The following is a 24,305-nucleotide window of genomic DNA, read 5'->3' on the forward strand; positions in this document are numbered from 1 at the left end:
AATACCCAGTTTTCTGTCGGGTATCTAGCCTGCATCAAGCCGTTTTTGTGAAGTTCGCTTGGCGAAATTTTATGCATGAAGCTTACTTCGCAGTTCGTTTCTTGGCGCTGCGGCTTTCCATGCTATTTCTGCCTTCCTTCTTTTAGAGCGCAGCTGTTAAGCGCCCGTTCTTGCGTTCAGCGTCGGCGTCGTCGTCGTAACCGAGCGAACGAGCAAAGCGAAGAGAGCGCGAGGACGACAGCAGAGGAGGCTGCAGTGAAAGCATGATGCGGGAAGTGGAGGAGGAAGGTGAAGCGAAAGCGTGAGCAAAGCGTTGTGCCGCTCTTCAGCAAAGATGGCTACGATATGGCGCCAGAGTATCACGAGTCATCTGTTCACCAATGGCATGCGGCGACCGCGTCCAACGATACTATATATGAAAACAAAGCGCTGCATGAGGGAAGGTCTGCTTGCGGCGGCTGCTGTGACTCGCGCCCACGCGTCACCTATGTGCTGCCTCTCGCGATCTCCCGATTAGCGACACAGTTGCACTGCACTTCGCTCATTTGCAATGTGCCGCATGAGTGAGATTGTCCGCGCCAGACAACATGTCGCGAATTGAAAACACGTATAGAACAGCGCTCAAATATTCAATGTTTAGGAGATATTGGGGGTTTTAATTGGTACAGGTTACTCTTTTTCACATAGAAATGCGTTTTCCCAAATAACAATATGAAGGCCAGACACGTAAAAAAATAATTATGGAAAATCCCACTCAAACATAAATTCGGCTCATATAAATAAGTCGAACCTTTTACCTCTCGCTACACATTGACCGGCCAGGCCTCGACGTACCGAAGCGTTGTCGAAGTGTATATTTTCCCTTGCTGCAAAGTGTTCTTTGATTCACTTATCACATAGCGTGCACCCACAGCCGATGAGAAGCTGTTTAATGAGTATTCATGAAATTCAATATAAGCATGTAGATCATTTTGATGCAGTCTCGTCGCGCTGCAAAGGATGTGTGTGATACGGCCAGGTATACGGATTACGACTTACGCGATAATGACGCAGTAAATTATGCTGCCATGCCAATGCTTGCATGCTATGACAATGATTGCAAGCCGTGGAAATCGTACCATTCCACAAGCCACGCCGTAATTGCCCACAGTACTGCGCGCACCGGCCGAAGACGCGCGCCTAGCGCCTGCTCCGCTTTACCTGCTCCCCATGCCCTTACCGCCATCTCGTAGCGGTTCGCGGAAGGAGCCTGAAACAAGCTGGCCTGCACCACCACAGGTGGGCGCAGTGCAGTGCGCCGCAAACGTTTACAAACGTTGTCTGTTTTCGTACTGCGCCTCCAGCATCTGGTGTCGAGTTTACAGAGTTTTTCACTGGTAAGGTCAACTCGTCGTGTGTTGGCCACCTATGGTAATAGGATATGCCAGTATCCAGATTTCACCGTGCGCTTTTCATACGAACCGCTTAACCAGAGGAGCTTTATAGCCGGAGGTTTGGCCAATAATGAATTATGAGGTTGTACGTCGCGACACCAATTACGCTAGACACATGTGGCATAGTCGTCGTGTTGATTTGCCATACTTTGAGTGCCTGAAGGCGCAGTAGTCGAAACTGCGCACGTTTGTACGTAATTATGGCGTACAATCGTTCAGAGAAGTTTACAAAAGACCAGATTTGCAAGAAAGCGCCATTCCCTTGAAAGCAGAGAAGATTGTCTCGAATTTATAGTTTTCATAGGAAGTAGTTCTTCTTGCGGCCTACATAGTGATACCTTAAATTAGAAGCGTCATGCCTTTAAAGACCAAAACTTCACAATTTTCGTTGAAACCGTGCCTTTTTTTGTGGCAGACTAACAACAGCGTGCGAAAGACAAGAGCGAAGGTGTGCTGTTACTTGCACTGATTCTTGTCTTTAATGAGTTGTTGCACCGCCTTCTTTGTGCACACAAAGGTTGGCGAACGAGGGTTTCGCCTCGACTCCGGCTTCCTAGTACTGACCAATGGCTACGCTACCCACATAGGAATAACCGACTCTATGTGAGCACTGCCGTTAAGAGGCCACCGTCACAGTGCCCGCAGTATTGTGCGCAGAGGCGTTCACTGATCACTGTGCTCAACAAGTTCGACGACCGACCTTTGTCGGAAGAGATAATACTTCACCATAGACGTGACTCAATATGCTATCAGAAGACCGCGACACCATTATTGCGGTTTTTGGACTCCAAAGGGCTCAGCTAGGGAATTCATATAGTAGTTTGTTTTACACCGAATCTGCTGGCCTCTGGTTGGTCTGTATTTTTCTTGGCCGCGTGTGAAATTTTGCACACACAACCGCCAGCCGGAAGGCTTGGTGTTTGAGTTTCAGCGTAACAAAATTATGCTTTATCGTATATTCGAATTACAATCCGATTCTATCATATCTGCAGGTTGAGTGTAAATCGTGCTTTACAAATTTTGTGACGCACTTTACCTAAGCAAATTGAATTAGTTCAATAATGCACTCGCGCGAGACGGAAGGCCTACTAGAATGAGCATGTATGCTGCAGTTCTGCGCACCTGGGTGCGCGCGTGACGAACGCGTGCTGTAGGATTTGTCGGTCGGTCCCACCACCGTTACCAGTTGTAGGAGTTGTCGGACGATCTCGCCGCTGCCGCCATTTGTAAGGGTTGAAGGACGTAGAGAGGACCTTGGGAGGAACATAAGCGAACAGGGTTTATTTACAGTATTTACAGTATTTACATTTTAAACAAGTGATACATTTACACAGTCTAGCGTGACTCCCAGATGGAGCACGCAAGACGAAGCATACAGCAAACGAGCACATAGCTCACGAGTACGAACACGAGCACAGAGCACGACGACGAGCGCACTCTAGCAGCCGACAACAGCTGCTTATAAACACTCCATTGGTCCCTAGTTCTCTGGGTGAGCGAACCGTTCGACATCATCGTCAACGCAGTCGACCTGCTTTTTTGGAGGAGGAGGGCTTACGCACACACTTTGGGTTCCCAGAACCCGAGTTGAGCGGGTCCCCGTAGCCAGATGGTCACGCCTGACCCCAGCCGGCGCCTCTAAATTCCAGTGCGGACCTCGCACAGTGGCGTCCGCCGCTGTCCATTCTCTGGGGTCTTCAAAAGCCCGTGAAATGGCACCGCAAGGCATCTCCTTCCAGGAAATCCCCCTGCTTCAGTCGAACCGCGAAGGCGTTGGCAATTTCACTAACAATGGTAGGTCCGCCGATCACGTTTAGTCATAGCGGCGCCGAGGGGTTGTTGACGCGCCACCTCGTGGTCCCTACGAAAAAAGTCACCGCGGCGGGTGTTGAAGGCTTCCATGGTATCTTCGGGGAAGCTCGCCACGCTCACAGCTGCAGCTGGCTGCAAAAACTTGCATGTTGCCACCTCGGCATGTCATTCCTAACAGTGCATACGATGCGCCTCTCCGGTTAGCGCCTCCTCGGTGCGGTGTAACTTTGCGTTTCCGTGGGACTATGCGGTTATATGTTCGTGAGTGAGGACTTGGATACTCCTTTCAAAACGTGGCGTGTATACAATGCTTACGTCGTACGTCGTATATGTTATCATCCTGGTGAAACTGTGTGGTCATTGTGACTCAGGGTCCTTATCACCTTTTGTTAAAATAAATTTTTCTAAGCACATCTGTCCTTGATGCATGGGCGCTCTGTTCACTGCATGTGTTGCACAACATGTACTGCGTCCACAATCGATATCACGGCCAACACTGTTCAAAAAGCTACAGTGATGTTTCACGTGACGAACGCCGGTTACGCGCAAGCGTGTGGCCGACACGAACATGCACCGCGGCGTCCAAGCACAAACGGAAAGGGTGCGAACGCTACAACCATCCCGACGGTGCAACGACACCTCTGGTGGGCCACCGGGAAGGCGCATACTGCACACACATGCAACCAAGAGACGCCGCGAATATGCACGACCGGAAATGCCGCGACCGCCCCCTTCGCGTTTGTGCATCGGCGCCGCGGTGGTCAAACTACGCGATTTTCGTGAATATTTTAATAAAGATTGATGAAAATCGCTAATTTTCAGAAAACGAAACTGTCAAGTTTACAACACTCTAATTCAGCAATGAGAAATGATTTCACAGTTACGTAAATTGCACCTAATCTCACATATAAAGCGGACAAAATTGGTGTATTATATACGGCTTTCAAATGGACCCCTCACCTGTGATTAGAACTTTTGCAAAACCCTTGTAAACAATGCAACAAATTCACGTAAGATAAAAATGAACATTTTAAATTTGTCCGCTTTGGATGCTCTAAAGGATGAAGTTTACACAACTGCACTATCTGTAGTAGGTGTAGGTTGTATCTGCTGTTCCAGACTAAGCGAGCTTTCATAATTAAATTGAAGAAATTCGGGCCCTAACTCGAAATTCCACTTCCAACAGTCACTATAATTCAACTTTCTCTCTCAAATGCAACAAACTTCATAAAATTCCTCCCAGTGGTTATCCCAAAATAGCGTTTCTGCGTTGTACATGTATTTTAATAGGCAGCATCGGAGTTGGGCCCGAGATAAAGTTTCCTTTTAAAGGCGAAGCTTAGGCGTCATCCATTTTTCCCCTAACCCCCGTGCAGGGTCGTAAATCGAAGACTTGTGTCTGGTTAACCTCCCTTCATTTCCGCTATCTCTGTCTCTATCTACACAAGAGCAATCCAACGTAGTTATTTGTAACCTTTGTAAACACGCAGGCTTTCGGCACAGAATTTCTGGGATACCAGTTCTATAGAGTATTATATACAGCAGCGTTTATGTGCAGCTTGGACGAGGTTTCCGAAGTGTTGAACATGTAGTGAGTGCACTGAAATCTGGCTTTTCTATACTATAAGGCTGCGTGTGGAGAATCCCGCTTTTTCGTAATTCGCTTCGTCACACAGAAGGCAGTTATAACATTGGAAACATTTATCATTCAGTGCAAACCTAATGTTACTGTTGCGAAACTAGGCGCACTTAATTATTAACCAATTATGGGTTCGAAGTGCTGAGCTAAGTATAACCAATGAGATCTTCGATGTTAGAGCCGAGCAATTTTCTTTAAAATTTATTTACAGAAAGAGAGGCAAGTACTGAACTCTGATGAGATGCTGGAGATGTTTGGCTAGCTGATGCGGAATTACGGCAGAGGGGATTTTATGAAGAAAGACACTCGCAGAAGTTTGTCCCAATGTACCGCATTGGAGGCTATCAGAAAATTACAGGAACACCAATGAACGCAAATAACGTGGTGGTCACATCATGCTCTAGCGTGCGCGATATCAGAAACTAGCCTGCGGTCAAAAGAAAATTCTGGTCACGTGCCTTATGAGTTTACTGCGCCCGGACAAAAAGAAAACGCTTTTCTTAGGTTGTTTTGATATCGTAAAATTGCGATTATATACGGGGGAAAGTGCTGAAAATTTGCTGGCTTTCGTTGTTGCCCATGAAAAATGTATCTCATACCCAATGTGGAGAAATGCCCAAGAAATGGGTTATTTATTCCAAGTTATAATCGGGAACCAATGTTCATGAGTGCTGTAAAGTAGGCGCTGTTGAAAGGTGAAATTACATGTAAAATGAAAATAATAGTAACAGGATGAATTTTCAATTATAATACGACATTGGCAACATATTTTGGGAGTCCAAAGCACAACCCAATGAACCTAACCCCCGCAACCTGAGTCTACAAATTGACCGAACAACGTCTCCGTCCTTCGCTTGGCAGCGGTAGCGGCAGCGGAGTTCACGGGACTCAAACGCTCCACACTTTTTTCACGCAAGTTGGTGCCCAATTCCTGCGTGTTGTCTGGATTTTTTGCCTTTTTGCTGCTGCTGTTGCTGCCACAAGTGTGTTACTGCCTATTTCTGTTGTTGAAGCATGGCGAAAGAGATCAGAGCACTTTTTGATGAAATGAAGCATGAAATCCGGGCTGAATTCAAAGACTTCAGAGAAACAATTGAGCGGCATATTCGAAAAGAACTCAGGGAAATAAGGCCGCTTTGGTTTCCGTAAATGCTGATTGTGAAGAAATAAAGGCTACCAACAAGGAACTTAAGGCGTCAAATGCTAAATTAGAGGCACATTGCGCTGATCTTGTTCATCAGGTGAAAAATCACGAGAGCAGGATGCTACACCTTGAACAATACTCCCGCAATGCAAATGTAGAGCTCAAAGACATCCCGTACCACGATACCGAAAACCTCGCTGAAACAGTAATCAAAATTAGAGAAAAAAATTGGAGAAAAAAATAGGCGTTGCGCTTGTTGCGGCTGATATCGAGTCTTTGCACAGAGTCCCGACTGCCAACGACCCAAGAACAAAGAATGTGGTAGTCCAGTTCGTGCGGAGGCACAAACGGGATTGCTTTCTCGAGAAAGCGCGTGCCGCTCGGCTGAAGTGTTCTGACCTGGGTTTGGACTCGCAGGCACCATTCTTTGTTAACCGACACTTGTGCCCAGAGCTGAAACGTCTGCTAGGCCAGGCTACTGCATGTAAGCGCGTGACTGGTTGGAAATACGTTTAGGTACAAAATGGCAAGATTTTCGCCCGGCTGATGGACAACGCTCCAAAAATTAAAATTTCGTGCAGTGCGGACGTTGATAAAATGCGCAACCCATTATGAAGGCTGCAGGATCGGACCACTGTTCTGCGCATTGAGAGAGCTGTTAAGGGCGGTACTACGCCACATCTTATCAAATGTGTCAAGCGGACACATATCTGTTCATTTTCCGATAGTCTAGTGGGAGTGAAGGCAATATGCGCATGCGTTTCTCGCCATGCATTTGATCTCTTCGCAGAAGTTGCTGACTGCTTTTTTATTTCTTTATCTTCCGTGTTCTAACTTTCGAAGTACTACTCTTTAGTTGACCCGTTTTCTTTTGTCTGGAAGCTTTGCATGTCTACTTGCATCGTAACATGCGTCAGGATAAATCACGGTATCTTTTTCTGTAACTGCTGATGAAACTTGTTGTTAAAGCCATATCCTTCGTCTGTCTGTTCCCAACTTCGCAGTACGCTATCTATAAATACAGGTCTTTATTGCAGCGTCATGTTTACATAATATTGCGTATAAATCAAACTGTATGTACTTATATGCTGACCCATACAAATCACCAATGAGTGTATCACGTATCAGTCCGACCACTCTGATCTCCGATATTGTGGAAAGATGTAAATCGCCTTTAACTTATATGCATTTGAATATGCAGTCAGCACGTCGAAAATATGACGAATTTTGTATGTTTTTACACGAATTTGGGTTTTCTTTCTCAGTTATGATGCTAACTGAGACATGGTACAATGATCATGACACTATACATTTGGACAAATACAGGGCTTTTTATTTGAATAGGCAATCGAAAAGGGGGTGGCGGTGTTTGCATGTTTGTAAACTTGTGTATTAGCTGCGAGTACCTAGATCATCTTTCGTGGTCCACAGCTGATATCGAAATTATTTGTTTAAAATGCGACAAATTTCTGTTTGTTGTGGTGTATAGATCACCTGATGTTAATTTGAGCGCGTTTTTCAAGTGTCTCGATGCTGCTTTTTCGTATGGTAATGCAAATCAATACACTTTAATTTTAGGAGGTGACTTAAATATCGATATGCTGGTTAAATCTACTAAGCAAAGTGAATTATCTGCAATCTTCGATTCTCATTTTTGTCTAATATAATAACCGCCCCTACACGTATTACTGCAAACAGCGCGACACTTATAGACCTTTTCATTACCAACCTATCACTTGATGACCTATTTTCTGGTACCATTAATGTGACCCTTAGCGACCATTTGCCCATTTATTTAGTCACTGACACACCTCATACGGCAAAAGACATCACTGCGAAAATAATATATCAGGACATCAGCACGGTCGCACTGTCTCAGTTCCGAGATGAACTCGTCACGACTGGTTGGAACGAGGTTCTTGCGTGCTCTTCGGCTGATACCGCATATGAGCGTTTCATTGAATTTTTTTCCTCTCTCTATAAACGATGTTTCCTTTACAAAGAAAAAACGAAGCCAAAACGTGTGCGTAAACCTTGGATAACAATGAGTCGCTTAAAAATGATACGTACAAAAAACAGGCTGTACCGGGCGTTCTTGAAAAATCGCGATTTAGATGCACTAAATATGTGTAAGACTTACAGAAGCAATCTTGCCAAAATATTAAGGCAAGCCAAACGCAATTATTACTTTACTATCTTCAACGGCATCATAGACACGAAACAAATGTAGAAAACCCTGAACACAATTATATTTCACGTAAGCAAGTACCCCGCGTCAACGACATTAAACTTGACAACCATGAATTTAAGGGAAAAGCGTTGGCTACTAAATTTAATGATTACTTTTGTTCTTTATCGGACAGTACTCACGATGGGAATGCGTTACGTTATTTACCCATGCCAATAACACCCTCGATATTTATTTGCCCCACAGAACAATCTGAGGTAACTAATGCTCTTATGAAGCTTAAAAAAAGTAAAAGCGAAGACATTGACGGCATAAAAATTGAACCGGTTATTTTCGTCATCGATTTAGTAGTACCTTGTTTGACCCACACATATAATCTTGTTTTAAACACAGGTGATTTCCTCAGCGTATGAGAAAGGCCAAAGTCGCGGTACTTTACAAAAGTGGCGACAAAAACTAAATGAGTAATTACAGACCAATATCGGTATTGCCAATACTTTCAAAGGCTCTGGAAAAATTATGTTCACTAGACTTTCAAAATTTTTGGACATGCATTCTGCGATTACAGCGGCACAATACGGTTTCAGGTCAGGTGTATCGACAGAGACAGCACTTCTACATCAGAAAAGGTCATACTAGGCAACATTGAAGCAAGAAAGCTCACACTAGGCGTATTCGTAGATTTTACAAAAGCGTTTGATAGGATTGATCACCAAACATTGTTAGAAAATTTGCCCTATTGTGGCATCAGAGGCATTACACTTGACTTAATAAGGAGCTATCTTAGTGATCGGCACCAGTGTGCGTCGATAAATAGGGAAATATCTATGCCCCAAAAAATAAAACGTGGTGTACAGCAGGGAAGTATATTAGGCCCTCTTTTATTTAACCTTTATATTGATGATATTGTAAACATAGATCGATGAATAACATACATTATCTATGCAGATGACACGAGCTTATTTTTTACAGGAGCAAACCTAGGTGAGTTGATTTAAGCAGCTAATGAAATTTTACGCAAATTATCCGAATGGTCTTGTCGTAGTTCGTTACAAATCAACAGCTCTAAAACCAAGGCCGTTCTTTTCCGCGCGAAAGGAACGGCTTGCAAAAGTACTCGCATAAACTGCTACTAAATAATTTTGAAATTGAACTTTCAGAGACTGTCAAAACATTAGGTATTGTCTTTCATCAACATATGCTGTGGGATTCTCACATTGATGAATTATGAATTAAGCTAAGAAAAGCCGTAGGTATGCTAAGGAGGTGTCAGTCGTTTCTGCCCGTTCCCCAGAAGCTTCATGCTTTTAATTCGCTTTTTAGTTCCCACCTACGCTACTGCCAGTTGCTTTGTGCTTCTGGAACTCAAACATCAAAGAAAAAGTTATGTGCGCTTCAGGAGTGTGCTTTGCGGGCCGTTGCAGATTTAGGCTATAGAGATCATACATCTCATTTATTTATGAAGTTTAAGGTTTTAAAATTCAGTGTTGCCTATGAACATCAATTGTCATTGAGGTCTGAAATTCGCAGGTATAGCCTAAACTTAAGAGGTTTAGCGCATTTACAGCCGAACATTTCATTGCGTCCCATCAGAAATTCTGAACACTGGCACATTCCCCGAACACGAAGGAATTACTGTCTCCAAATGTTAAAATTCCCCATTCCAGACGTACTGAATACATTCAAGCTTACAGTAAATCACTTGCATGTCCTTTCAGGAAGGGAGCTATTCAACATGTTCACATAATCCGCTGCAAGCCTAGAAAAATTCTGTCGAAATAAAGCACTCCTTTGTGTTTACAGTATGTCTTACTGTTACGTTACCTTGCAATAATTTTCTTGTCATTGGTTTTGTTTTTTTGTGCGTGAATGATTGATGAACATTTAGGTACCCAAGGGTGCATATAATTATGTCTACTTGACAATTATTGAACAAGTTTTGTTTATTTATATTGTTTCTTTTTCCATCGTACGTTGAGACTGTATGGATTTTGCTGTGCTGTCGTTCTGCTGCCTTGTACGGATGGGAGGTGAGGCTTGTCAAGCTGCATCAGCGCAGCTTTTTTCCCACTTTCCACTCCACAACTGTTCTGTGTAAAACACACCGTACTGTTGGTGGTGAAATAAAGTTCAACTTCAACTTCAACATCGCTCTAATAGAACTCGCGGCCGAAGCTTGTATTCTGCCGTACCAGATAAAAGAACACAGCCGAATTGTAATACCGGAGGAACGTACATCTCTTATGCCTCTAAAAAGGATTTTATTCTCGTACCTGGTCTTCAGTTGCTCAGATCGCGCGATATACCCATCGTAGGTAAAACTGTGCGCTCTATATCTCCTCTCTCTTCGTCCCTTACCCCTTCCGTTAGTGCAGGGTAGCAAACCGGGCGTGCGTCTGGTAAACCTCCCTGCCTTTCCTGTCTTCTATTTCTCTCTCTCTCTCTCTCTCTATCTCTCTCTCCTTTTTTTACCCCAACATATTAAATGTGACAGCGCCAATTAAGAGATACGTTATATATAAATCCAAGGTACCTGATTGACTGTAGCTGTGGAATGCCTTCCAGTTGATATTTAAGTGACATGTGTACTAGGTATTTCGCGTGGAGAAAAACAGTAGCCCACTGATTAGCATTCAGGTTCAGGCGTAGGCTATCCAGGCGGCATTCCAATTTCCTTAGCTACGACTGCAAGGTTTCGCTAAAGGAGTAACTGCCTCACAACGTCTCAGTGGCTGTGGCACTGCGCTGCTGAGCTCGGGGTCATGGGTTCGATGCGAAAATGCTCGTGTACTTTGTATTGAGTGCTCAATGAAAACAACTCCAGAGGATCAACATTTATTCGGAATCCCTAACTCCGGCGTGCCGCATAATCAGATCGTGGTCGTGGCTCATAAAAGATTTAATTTTTTCTTGTTCGTGCGGTAACGTACTAAAAGAAACATGCGTCCTCACAGGAAACGTGCGAAAACCTTCTAACGGGGAAGCCTCAGCATAGCATAACATGCTGACAAAGGCTTCACACCAAGGATTTCAAATCTATGAGAGGAAATAACGTGGTAGGGGTTGGAATTCTGTACGACCAATAGAATCTGCAGCGCATTATAACTTTGTAATGACGTTTCGAAAATACGTGGATTTGCTGTCCTGTCAAAAAATAACACGAAAATTTCTTTACCGCAGCAAAAAGAAACAAGTGAAGCTATATTTTATGTGTTCTGATTGTTTTGACATTCTCAATTCCTTCCATGTATGATCACATAAATTCCCAATATAATCAAATCATTTCCCTCATTATGACGCGTTCACTAAATTGCGGTTATATTATGTTTACTATTATAGCCATGACCAGATTCAGAAAATTCCCCTCAGCATGAAATTTTATCGTTTCTGCTCTGCGGCAATGTCTCGTTAAGAAGCGCTCATTATTATCCTTCACTAACGGTCAAGCATAGTTCAGCTCGCATAGAAATGTCAATCACTTTTACCTTTCCCGAGAGAACCTTTCTTAGGTAAAAAATGCAAGGCTTCAGTCTGAATTGCATGGTGTTTCGTTCAAGTTTATTTTCTACGCATGCGTTTGCTGTTCACAATTATAGGTTGCTTTTATTATTATTCTTAACTTATTTATTGCTGTACCGGGCGCCGCGTAAGTTGATTCAGCAGGCGGCTTCGCTCACCGCCCCTCCCCCCCCCCCCCCCTTCAACCGCGATGTAGACTCCGCCAACGGCACTACCGCCATCTCTGTTCGGGACGGAGTCCCTCAGCTAGTCCGCTTCTTCATTGATCGCTCAACAGAGGGCGACCCACGCCGCAGGGCACTAGAATTGACCTACAACAACAGATAAGGCCGAACAAGTGGATACACTGCCGGTTTACGAAAAATAATTATTCAGGCCACGGGCACACGCCGGAAAGTGTGTGAAGCGACGCTTTCGTGAAATGGTTAGTTAAATGCTACAAAACTAAATGCGATGCGTGTAAGTGCCTCTATTTCGTTCTATGCAACGTGCAACTCATACAATGTTTATGTTTGTGCCTCGCACAGTTCTAAATTATAATATCATGCGAAGCTCACGCACTAAATCGTCCACTAGCTACGCTGAAATGACAAAAATATATATATATATATATATATATATATATATATATATATACATATATATATACATACATATATATATATATATATATATATATATATATATATATATATATATATATATATATATATATATATATATATATAAGAGAGTCGTTGATGAGAATGCAGACTATTAGGCGTCGACGCTGACATGTGACGAGCATGGAGGCGATGTTGATGTTTGGTCGAGGGAAGAATAGTGAGAATAGGCGCGCCCAGAGAGAAGCGCGACGTGGGACAGATCTTCAAGGATACTGGCTCATTCTAGCCTCTCTGGCAACATGTGAACTGGCAGGCGCACATGCCACTGCGCGCACACGCCGGCAAGTATGCTGCGACGGGGGCCGGTTGGGGAAACGTCGTGGCGGCGTCGACGCGCCGCCCACAAACTAAGGGGCGGCAGTGAGACGGCCAAGGGGGAAGCGCCAACGCAACACTTTTTCGCGAGTACAGAAATGGGACATTAAAAAAAGAGAACCTACAGATTAAAGCTAAAGAGTTGATTTCCTCCGTTAGCATGTGCGCTTAAGCTTTAGCTCGGGTGCTCCTGTCTAAATACATGTAAAACGATAATTCTTTTTTCTTTTTGACAACCATTGCACAAAATTTGACGAGGTTTGTTGAATTTAAAAGAAAAACGAGAAATCCAGTGACTGTTGGTTTCGAATTTTTGATTTAAGAGGTCAATTTTTTATTGAAAATTGGCAAAAATAGGAAATTTTATGACAACGGAACTGTCAAGTTTACAACTCTCTAACTGCAACCAAAAATGATAGCACAATTCTGTGAATTGCATCTAATAGCACATCTACAGCGGACGAAATTGATATATACAGAAGAATATGAAGTTAAATTCTAGTAACTGTTGGAAGCAGAATTTCGATTTAAAGCCTGAATTTTCTTCAATATGTTTTCAATATTCGATGGTTTGAAAATATAGAGGCACATAGTTTACGTATTAATAGCTCTGCATCAAGAACAAATATCGTGGTTCTGAAAACGGCGTCCGTTAGATCGTTGAAAGCGGACTCATTAAATATGTCAATTGATACCTTACGTGAATTTGTTGCGTTGTTTACAAGGTTTCTGCAAAAGCTGTATTTCCATATTATAAAATTTTTATATTCTTCTGTAACATATCAATCTTGTCCGCTTTAGATGCACTATTAGATGCAATTCACAGAATTGTGGTATCATTTTTGGTTGCAGAGATAGAGAGTTGTAAGCTTGATAGTTCCGATTTCTGAAAATTTTCGATTTTCGCCAATTTTTAATAAAAAATTGACGACTTAAATAAACAATTCGAAACCAGCCGTCACTAGATTTTACGTTTTCCTTTTAAATGTAACATAACCTTGTCAAATTTGGTGCAGTGGTTGCCGAGAAAAACGAATTCTCCTTTTACATGTATTAAGATAGGAGCACCCAAGCTTTTTTCCTAGACGCTAGAAATATACGATGTCCGCGCAACCTTGAGCGATCGGAAAGCGCCTTTTCCCCTCTTGGCCGGCGGAGAGGGGAGGCTTCGTTCCGGCCACGAAGCTCTCCACATCTCAGTAAGGTGCCTGGTGGTGGTCTCGTGCTGACGATGCCCTCTCGGTGAGCGCATATTTCCCCCCTCATCTTTTAAGAGGTTCAATACATAAAAGCATTTGTCTCGCAAACCAGATTTATTTCAAGGGAATTTTCCACGTCTCAATAATTTCTCTCCTCGTATTCGAGTGCTGATTGCCGTGTCATAGTTTGTTAACGAAGCTTTCCCACAAGTCTAAATATTTTAAGGCAGTTTGTCGTGTGCGTATCATGGCCACGCATGCTTATATCGCCTTCCATTTCTCTACCAAGGTTGCGCTTTAAAACCACGGCGCTGCAAGTTTGCTTCAGAGACTTTCCTTTCCTTCCCTCTTCTCCGCCCTTAAACTGGCTCTCTTAACTACTACACGCAGAGACAAAGCAACAGCGCGCGCTTTAGATCCTATAGATGAGATGAATATTTACAATTATTATTAGGGTTCTAATTATATTCGAGTGCTGATTGCCGTGTTATAGTTTGTTAACGAAGCTTCCCCTCAAGTCTAAATATTTTAAGGCAGTTTTCCTAGTCTCTAAAGCCGCTCGAGTTCACGCTGCTCCTCTGGCGGCCATTGAAAGTGGCAAACGTTGTTATTGATGCAAGACTTACCGCTTAGAGCGCTGGACAACCATAACAGAATCGCACACGATGGTCAACTCACCTGCAATAAAGCAAGATAACATATAAGCACCAAAAAAATAAGTGTATTCATAAGAAAAAATTAAAAATTTCACACATTCAAGCATGAACGATACGTAAAGGCGGAGCCAGCGGGTGAGGACGCGATGAATTGATGGGCGGTGCGTATGCTGCAATGTTTATGTTTTGAAGTTGATGCTGCGGCATTTCCTGTTCGCGGCGAATGAACAGACACAGAAATACTATGTTTGTTTAAAAGCTTGAGTGCTGTTACGCCCACTTATATATCCCCGTTGCAATTTCATTGCGATGCAAATGACTGCGCTGTTCAGTCTGTTTAGCAAAAGGGTGATTACATAGGTGACCTTGATGACAAAGTGTAATTTTAGGTAATCTGTTGGCGTTGCGTTAAGATATTGCAAACGCTTTAGTACTATGTTTCAATGGTGCTGAAGATGTTAGGCGACGCTTTCAGATACATTTTGATGTTTATATGCACGGAATCGGCTTTGTATCACGTTTCGTGAGATTGCAAGCAATACCCGTTGATTACCGCGAGAAGCGCCGCAAAGTTACTCCGCCAGTAAGAGCAAGGCTCCGCGAATCACACCGACAAATAGCATTGGCCTTACCGAACACAATTTTCTAGTCGTGAGTTTGCAGTTTCTTGAGCAGAAGTAAACAGCCTGTAGCGACGTGGCGTCGGGGCGGCGCCGGCCAAGGGGCGGGCTCGTACGCAGCGGCCATAACGGCCGGGACGCGGAGCGCCGCAGTCACGAGGACCAGAGGCTGCCTCTCGGCCGGCCTTGTCCCGACGCCACGTCACTACACGGGCGACGAGGTAAAGCCTTTCTGCTACCACTATCTGCTCCAGCTGCGATGGACGACATTCCACCTGCCACTTCTTTGTCTCCTTCGCCAGGAACGTCTGCGTCGACGCCGGCCTCCCCATCCCACGCTCTCGCCATGGCGTTCGCGCCGCCGCCTTTCCTTGCTTCACCCGGTCAACACATGCAGTACCTTGGCAAAAGTGGAACCGCTCGTTCGAGACGTCCCTACTGGCGGCAGGAGGAACCACTAGCCAACTTAGGCTTCGCGCGGCAGCGTTTGTATTGGGACCTCACATCGCAAGTGGACCCGGAAACTACAACTTTTCAAGACATCTTGCGCATACTTGAGAAGCACCATGAAGATGGCACCAACTGCATGGTACATCAAATTATTTTTCGGGATCCAGGAGAAAGTTTAGAGGACGTTGTAATCGCAAAATGCATCGCTATAGCTCTCAGAAATTGTTTTAGGCGCCAAAAACACGGACAACAGAATAAAAGACACGAACAGGCGCACAGTCTTTTATAATGTTGTCCGTGTCTTATTTTTTGCTCTTAAAACCATTTCTAAAAGCCATATACGAACTAGCCCGACACCAGACATTAATGTACTCCGTTACATTGGTTGGCACCTGGTTGCGCATTCGGCGCTTGCCATGACGAGTACCTCCGAAACCAGATCCTGCAAGGCGTCGCGTCTACAACAATCCGTGAAAGACTGCTGTACGAAGGATGCTCTTTGACGCTAGAGGAGGCCGAAGAAATCAGAAGGAGCGTCGAGCAAGTTCACAAAGAGCTTCATGTTTTCAGCGGTCCTGCCATGCATCGCATCTCTACGCAGCGGCAAGATGACCTTGCAAAGCATCGCCCTCGTCGCTCGGGTGCTCAAGATGACGGCCTTCGCCAACCTTCATAGTCGACCCAATGGGTTCAAGATGGCGCCCGACAACATCGAGGAAAGCCGCGATCTGGGGAAGCCGGCCAACATGGCACCCGGAAAGAATTTCGCAAACCCAGTCAAGACACAACAGTCCATTGTTACCGGTGTGGATAAACTTAGCACATAGCATCCGATGCAGGCTGTTCGGCCAAGCAAGTTACCTGCCGCGCGTGCAAGAAAGTGGGACGTTACGCCACAGTTTGCCATTCACGGAACCGAACGCACCGAGGTTCTCCTGCACGAGCTCAGCTTGTCGAGCCGCGTCGGCGACAAGGTGCTCTCGCGATGTTGAGAGGTTTGCCGGTCTGATCTTCTGTCCCTGACCTCCTTCCATCCCTTGATTATATCAATTTCTTCCTGGGATATGCTGCGCCCCTCTACGGCGACTACCATTATTGAGAAATTGATCGGCAATTGTTGAGGCTTGAAAAATGTGAATCCCACCTGGTTTTCGGTATCCACTTATTCCTGGGAACGAGCTCAATCCGATGGTGTACGATAGCGGGTGGCTTTTTGGTGATTTGCGCTACAAAAATATTCGTGCAATACGAAGCCGACGTGATGTGCATCCGCTCCCTCCGGTTTCTTCTTCTTCCACCCCACTGAAAGAGGGATCAACTATGTTTTTCTTTTCTTTTCATTTCTTCTAGGCTTTCACTACTGTTCATGTCGCCACAGCAGCAATGCTCAGTCGTCGACAGTATTTTAATGCATTAGCAATAGGAGTGTCAAAGTACAAAAAAGTGTATGTGTGTGAAGTGTGGAAAGCCGGTCCCGTGATGGAGGTAGAGAGGGGATAGGATAGCCCAAAATAGCGTGAAAATATATATAGTGGAACTAAAGGTGGTGTGCTCCGGACTAGCGTCAGTTGCACTTGGCTTGTCGAATCGAAGGGGCAGGACATGTGTCGAGTAAGCTCCTGGACAACACTTTGCTGGACCTGGATATTGTCAATGTTCGAATCCGCGCAATAGTTGTATAGTTTTAATCCGCGCTAGTTTTTAGGTCATGGATCATGGATCTGTAATCTCAAAGAAATGCGTTGTTATACTGACGCATTTCTCTCACATTTACCGCTAAATTGCCGCTGATATTTTTTTAGTAGCACCAGCGTCGAGTGACATTCTTGTTTCTTGAGCAGCACTTCCCGGTTAACCTTCTGAGACGACCAGGGAGGAAGTTCAAAACAAATCGAAAAAAATGGAGAGGAAAGAGTACAGTACGAAATTCACAGGTTTCATTACAGATATATGATGTGAGATCATAAATCTAGTGACAAGTTCACTAACGGAAGTGTCCGGAATAATAAGAATTAATTAGAAATAACTGATTACCGCACACCAAAGTACAGGATCATAGACTTTAGAGACCCGCCACGTGAGCCCGACTTTAGCGGTATTCCTGGAAATCCGGAAGTGACGTCTCTAATGACGTCACACACAAGAAAGTGGTGTGATATTTAACCGGCTAATTAAGGGAAAACAGTTGCTTGGCATATACTGAACATGTGCCTAGCAGAGCGGATGTGACGTCACTCCCTCCTCTCTCGCTTCTGCCATCCCGGCGCTCACCTGCTCACAACAGCTGCGCATGCGCGCTCGTTACTGCTCTGACGTCAGCACCGGAGAGGGCGCGTAAGGTGCGCTTCCTCTTCGTCTTCCCTCGCTCCTCGCGCGCATATCGTGCCAGGGAGAGGACGTTCGCTCGTTTAACCTGAAGTACACCAACGCCGAAGTGCGAGTGCCACTAAGAGACACCGAAGTCAAAAGATCAGGGTCGCCTACCATTTTTTCATTGGTTTCGATATTGGGGCATGAAGGGCTAGCTTATATTAACGCAGCAGGCGGGTGGCCGTGTTAGTGGAATAGATTGTGGTTTCAGGAAGCATACGCTCTTGTTCCTCCGTGGCAGCTCGCGCCTTGAAACGATGGAGACACTCACTGACTTACACAAGCGCACGAATGAGTCAAGACGCTTAATTTTAATAGAGTAATGCGAACAACAAGTGGACAAATGCATGTATCTCACGTTCTACCACGCTACAAATATGTACTGACTAGCGGAAGCAACAGCACTAGTGTGAAGCTCTGAAAGAAGCAAACACAAAGCGCACGAGTAAGTCTCAGATTTTCGGCTCTCGTTTGCTTGCGGAAGCTTGTTTGTAGACGATTTAAAGGCTCATTCACGTTCCCAAACACACGAACGCGTAAGAACGATCTTTCTCAACTTTGAAACGCGTCATTGGTGGCTACCCTATAGTCAAGGACAACTTCTGTGACAATGACAGGTCAGTTTCGGAGGGAAAGCGTGCCAATATATAACAGCGCTCCTGAAAAACGTGTCACGTTCTAATCTGCGCTAGTTTTTAAGTCATAAACAAGTTATTTGTGACAGCACGAAAAGACAAAATACACGCACCAGTGAGTGTTAAATATTTATTTATTTATTCATTTATTTAGGACTACTGTCAAGCCCTTCTTTGGAGTTTTACAGGAGAGGGCAATAACATATAAATACAGGTTCAGTGCTAATATTTTTTTTAAGAGTCAGAAATAAAGGCAACACATGCAATACATACGACAATAATGAATAAAACTGATGATGGTCCTTGAATACAATAAATACACTGAGAGGAACACTGTAATATAAGATTATGAACAAGGTTATGCTGAGAGGAATGTAAGCACAGAGCTCTCAGCGAGGGTAATAAATTTGTCTCTGGTGCGCTGGGCTGTGACTGATGGATGCAAGTGATTCCAATCGCGGACAACTTCTGGAAAAAAATAATATCGGAAAGTATTACTGTTGTAGAAATATTCTTGAAGGGTGAGTGCATGCTTGTGACGTGTTAATCTTGTAGTGATTATACGAACAAAGTCTCTGGGAGACATCTTTAATTCATTATTAAGCAGTAAATATAAAAATTTTAGACGGTGTTACTTAGCACGGCTGGACAACGTGTGAAGCCCAGCCGTGCGTAAATGATCTGTGGCTGAATGCACACATCCATAGCAGTTGAAGGTAAAGCGCACGGCTTTCCTTTGAACCACTTCGAATGTTTTAACGTTGTTTTGAGTGTGGGGGAACCAACCTATATTAGCGTATTGTATCTGGCCGCCTTTTTACATGGGACGCAGATAGCGACGATATGGTTGAGAAAAAACCAAAAAACGACGAAAAATCCAGCTCAGACCGCAGAACAACGCGATCTTATCAAAAGTAACGCTTCTTAACTTATACGCGCGATGTCTTGTCAACAAAGCGGAAAGTCTGCAAGCTTTATTGATAGCACTCCGTCTGGATGTGGTCACTATATCTGAAACGTGGCTTCACTCTAACGTCTCAGTCAATGAAGTTGTTCCGCCAGGTTATGCCATTCTGCGCAAAGATAGAGCATAGAGAGGTGGGGGTGTGGCTGTTATCTTGAGGCATGATTTATCTTTCATGCCTATGCCTGATGTACCGCACGTCGAACGTAATCGGTGCAAACTAAACATAGAAGGAGACGTCCTGCACGTAGGCGCTGCCTATAGGCCACCAAACGCTGATCCATAGTGCCTGGTTCCCTTACTCGATTACATGCACCGGCACATATCAAGTGACTAAATTATTTTGGCTGGGGAGCTTAATATTTCGGAATCGGACTGGAGCTCTCGAATCCCGAGATCACTTTATAATAACGTTCTCTCGGACATTATATATTTGCATTGAACTTGAATCAACTTGTCCACACACCTATTTCCATTCAAGCGTCGTCCAGCTCGATACTCGATTTGGTTTTCGTTAATGATTATTTTTCATCAACCTCAATAGACACTGAAATGCTAGAAGGTTTGTCAGACCATAAGCTTGTGTTGTGCGCTCTGCCTCTGCCTGTTCCTATGCTGTCAGAAAAGGATAGTTCGCCGATATTAGCATTTGGAAAGGCAAATGACGCAGCCAATTAAAACATATCTTAATCATGAATATGCTAATTTTCTGGAACTGTGTATGGATGATTCGTCAGCCATTGATCAGGTATGGGTATGTTTTAAGGTCAATGTCAGGCATTGCATTGACAATTCCATTCCCACTGTAACAAAATGCATAAAGAAAAAGAATCCATGGATAATACGCGATGACCTCAAGCGTCAAATCAAAAGACTGATAAAATAAAACAAAATACGCCGGGTTCCAAACTAGCTTACTCGCTTTCACTCTCTAACTAGCCTATTAAAAAGTAAAATTAAGACTGCTAAATTGACTTATTGTAATAGCACGCTTAATGGTTTCATTAAATCAGCACCCAACAAATTCTGGAGATACCTAAGTTTCCCACGCACGAACATCAAGACAAAATCCACCGAAGGAATCGACGCTGACACCTTTAACACCCTTTTTCAGTCAGTGTTCACATATGACAACGACTGCTCTGACCTTGCCCTCGAATTCGAATGTAAGACCACGCTGACAGGTACTCCATTAATATCCGAGGTGGGAGTGCTTATGATGTTGTTAAACATGGATGATAAGAAATGTGATGGACCAGATGGAATCCCGAACAAATTTCTCAAGCGGTATGCCGAGCCTATAAGTAAATACCACTGCCTGATATATCAAAAATCAATCAATGAGTGTAGCCTTCCTGCTGAGTGGAAACTAGCGAAAATAATTCCGGTGCATAAATCTGGCAATGTTTTATCGGCAGCTAATTATCGGCAAATATCACTGACATATACATGCTGCAAATTACTGGAGCACATCATTTTGAAATTCTCACAAATTTTGTCGAAACCAATAACATACTCCACAGAAGCCAACATTGATTTCGCAGTGGCTTGTCAACCGCTACGCAACTAGTAGAAATTATGCATGATTTTGCAAAAAGGCTAGACAATCAGTCGCAAATCGATGCCCTTTTCCTGGATCTATCGAAGGCTTTTGACCGAGTCTCTCATGCTAAATTCCACTTTAAAATTAAAACGATATTTGGCGATGGATCACTGGTACGATGGATTTATAATTACCTCTCTGATCGTTATCAATTTGTGCAATACGACCATCATGCCTCCAAATTAGTAACTGTTCTTTCAGGAATACCTCAAGGTACAGATTTAACCTCGTTGTTGTTTCTACTTTTCATTACCAACATATCAAGTGAAACTGATGTAAAAAAGCGACTATTCGCGGATGACTGCGTGCTATACCAAGAAATAAAAAAACTCTAATGACTAGGAAAGACTTAACAATGCACAAGGAAAAATTGCAGAGTGGTGTAATACATGGCAGATGCTAATTAATCTTTAAAAAACCGGTCTCTATGTCCATTACAAGGAAAAAGTGTAAATCAACATATGTATACACTTGGAATAACATGAATATCAGACCCGCCGTGGTTGCTCAGTGGATATTGTTAGGCTGCTTAGCACGAGATCGCGGGATTGAATCCCGGCCACGGCGGCCGCATTTCGATGGGGGCGAAATGAGAAAACACCCGTGTACTTAAATTTAGGTGCACGTTAAAGAACCCCAGGTGGTCGAAATTTCCGGAGTCCTCCACTACGGCGTGCCTCATAATCAGAAAGTGGTTTTGGCACGTAAAACCCCATAATTTAATTTTTTTAACATGAATATCAGTAGTGTGACTGAATATCGATACTTGGGTGTAGTCATCACTTTTGACCTAAACTGGACTACCCATGTTCAAAGTATAGCTAGCAAAGCAATCAAGAAGTTATTTTTTCTTAAAGGGCCCTTTGTCATTCTACATCTGATACAATACTTCTAGCTTACGTCACCCTTATCCGTCCGGTCAACTATATCGTAAGTTAACATTACCTTCTTTTTCCGGTCCCGATTTTCTTTAGTTTTATTCCAAAGGTTTTTCCTTGTGTCACGAACGTTGCGTGAAAAATCTTCACCAATAGAGTATCTGGTATTTTTCAGCTTCTTGCAATTTTGAAGGATTTTCGCTTTGTCTCTGTTGTCATGCAACTTAAAAATGACCGGTCTAATATAAGTCTCGTCATCTGGTTTTGGTCTACCAAGTCGATGCATTCGATCTATTCCCGCAATGTCAACATCAAGAATGTCTTTCAGAATTCCATCTACGACTGCCTCCTGAAGCGTTTCAATGGATTTTTCCTCAGGTTCACTCAAGCAGTAAACAATCAGACTGCACCAACGACTCCCATGTTCAAGATTATATGACATATTTTGCTGCTTTTCTCTTCAGCATCTGAGCAAATCTAAAAGCATGGAAAACATGGACGCTATCCTGATTCAGTATCGCTTTCAAGAAAGCAAAAGTGCTGTCAAATGCTGCCCGTCTACTTGATGCAGTAACACACGGGCAGCGGCTTCACCCTATAGCTGTCCCTTTATTGCCACAGAAAGTTGTCCACAAGAAAGAGCGAGAGATAGCTAAAAGGAAGGCAGAAATGTTAACCAGTCAAGAGTCCGGTTACCTACCTTGCGCTGGGGGAAGGGAGTAGGGGAATAGAAAGAAGGGAGAGAAAGAGAGAGATGGGGATAGAGAGACGTCCACGAACAGCACCACAGAGTCAAAGTCGCTTGTCCGCAAGTATGCCAATAATGTCTGCCTGTGACAATATTGTATCTCATCTCGAGAAGGAGAATTGGTGCTCGATACCACGGGTGATCATTCTGTTAACAATATTCAGTTAACAATAACAAACATTCTGTTAACAATAAAACAAGAAATACCCCGTATCCTTAAAGCCTATTTTAAATGAGTAAGCATTTCTATGCCTAATCAATGACGAAACCTGTCCGTCTGTCCGTCACGTAAGACGAATTGCTATAATGAAATTAATGTATAAAACAGAATAAACATGAAAGGAAAAAAAACGTTACTGGCGGCGGTGAGTTTCGAACCTACGACCCCGGGCACAGAAACCAAGTCTCTTCCCGCCTCGGCTAAACAACCACTTTTTCTTTTCTTTATTGCATGGGAGCAGAATTTTAAGCAAGACAACGAAAACAAAGCGCTACAGAAATTTAAGCTGACTAAAAACACATCAAGAGCCATGCAGGTACGTGCTAGCGTCCAATAACAGCATCTAGCCCGTGCGACTTGCTTGGAATGTTACTACCTAGACGTACTTAAGCGTGTCTGTCGAATGATCATTCCTCCAGAGATCAAAACCTTTTCTTTCAGTTACATTCGGCAACTCTTCCTTTGAAATCTTGGTGAAGAAAAGGGGGCTGTTTGCCGTTTTTTACCACATACTCAAACGATTGATCATTCTTTTGTAGCCTGTAGGATTGCCGGGTTCTTCTAGGACATACTTCAATGAACACCTAAAAAAGCTTTAGGTATCACACCATACACATTTCTTTTCCTACCTTTTAAATATCCCGGTGACCCACCATATGACGTGTTCATATCACCTGGGCCACGTAGCCCTTGGCGCACTCGGCCATTTTTTTCGGGAATCTGTTCCTTACATTCGTAGTGTGTACGCTGCACAAGAAACAGCGCTTGTCTAAAAAACCACGTTTGCAGAAGGTGAATATATCTGAACCATATCAATGTATTGCACCGATGGACAACAGCTTCTATAAAGGCTTCGTTGAAAGATTTGGTGATGGCAGAATAAAAGCCATCTATAGGACCATATGTAGAGCCGACTTGACTTCCGATTTTGCGAAATATTGAATGCCAAACAGGCCATACTCGCGATGCGGATGCACCTTCCGTTGGGACGTTTCTTTAGCGATCGAAATGTCACCGATGTCTTAGGACTCATGCGCTTCACGGCGATCAACACAGACAGATAAGCAGTCACTGAGTCGGTAAGGTTGATCAGAAGTGATGAGGGGTTATACGGGTCTCATCACGGTTGATAATTGTTCGATGCGGATTGATGAAGTGCTAAAGAGCGATAAGGGCAAGTAGGACCTTCAAGCAGCAACTGCACAGACAACGGCCGATCGCAATGCGAAAGATAATGTTTGTCTTTT

At 43.8% G+C, this 24,305-nt stretch overlaps 2 protein-coding genes across 1 annotated transcript in view; one reads left to right on the forward strand and one right to left on the reverse strand.

Annotated features, from left to right (window-relative positions):
• Positions 1–24,305, reverse strand: part of bru3 (bruno 3) — a 1,518,741-nt gene that overhangs the window by 896,885 nt on the left and 597,551 nt on the right.
• Positions 1–24,305, forward strand: part of LOC139059413 (uncharacterized) — a 93,345-nt gene that overhangs the window by 32,079 nt on the left and 36,961 nt on the right. Inside the window, exon 2 of the mRNA XM_070537814.1 lies at positions 15,493–15,779. Coding sequence (XP_070393915.1) covers positions 15,537–15,779 — 243 coding nt within the window. The 5' untranslated portion in view covers positions 15,493–15,536. The remainder of the gene's footprint in view (positions 1–15,492; positions 15,780–24,305) is intronic.

The sequence above is a fragment of the Dermacentor albipictus genome, chromosome 4 (assembly GCF_038994185.2).
Source record: "Dermacentor albipictus isolate Rhodes 1998 colony chromosome 4, USDA_Dalb.pri_finalv2, whole genome shotgun sequence".
Taxonomy (NCBI): Eukaryota; Metazoa; Arthropoda; class Arachnida; order Ixodida; family Ixodidae; genus Dermacentor; species Dermacentor albipictus.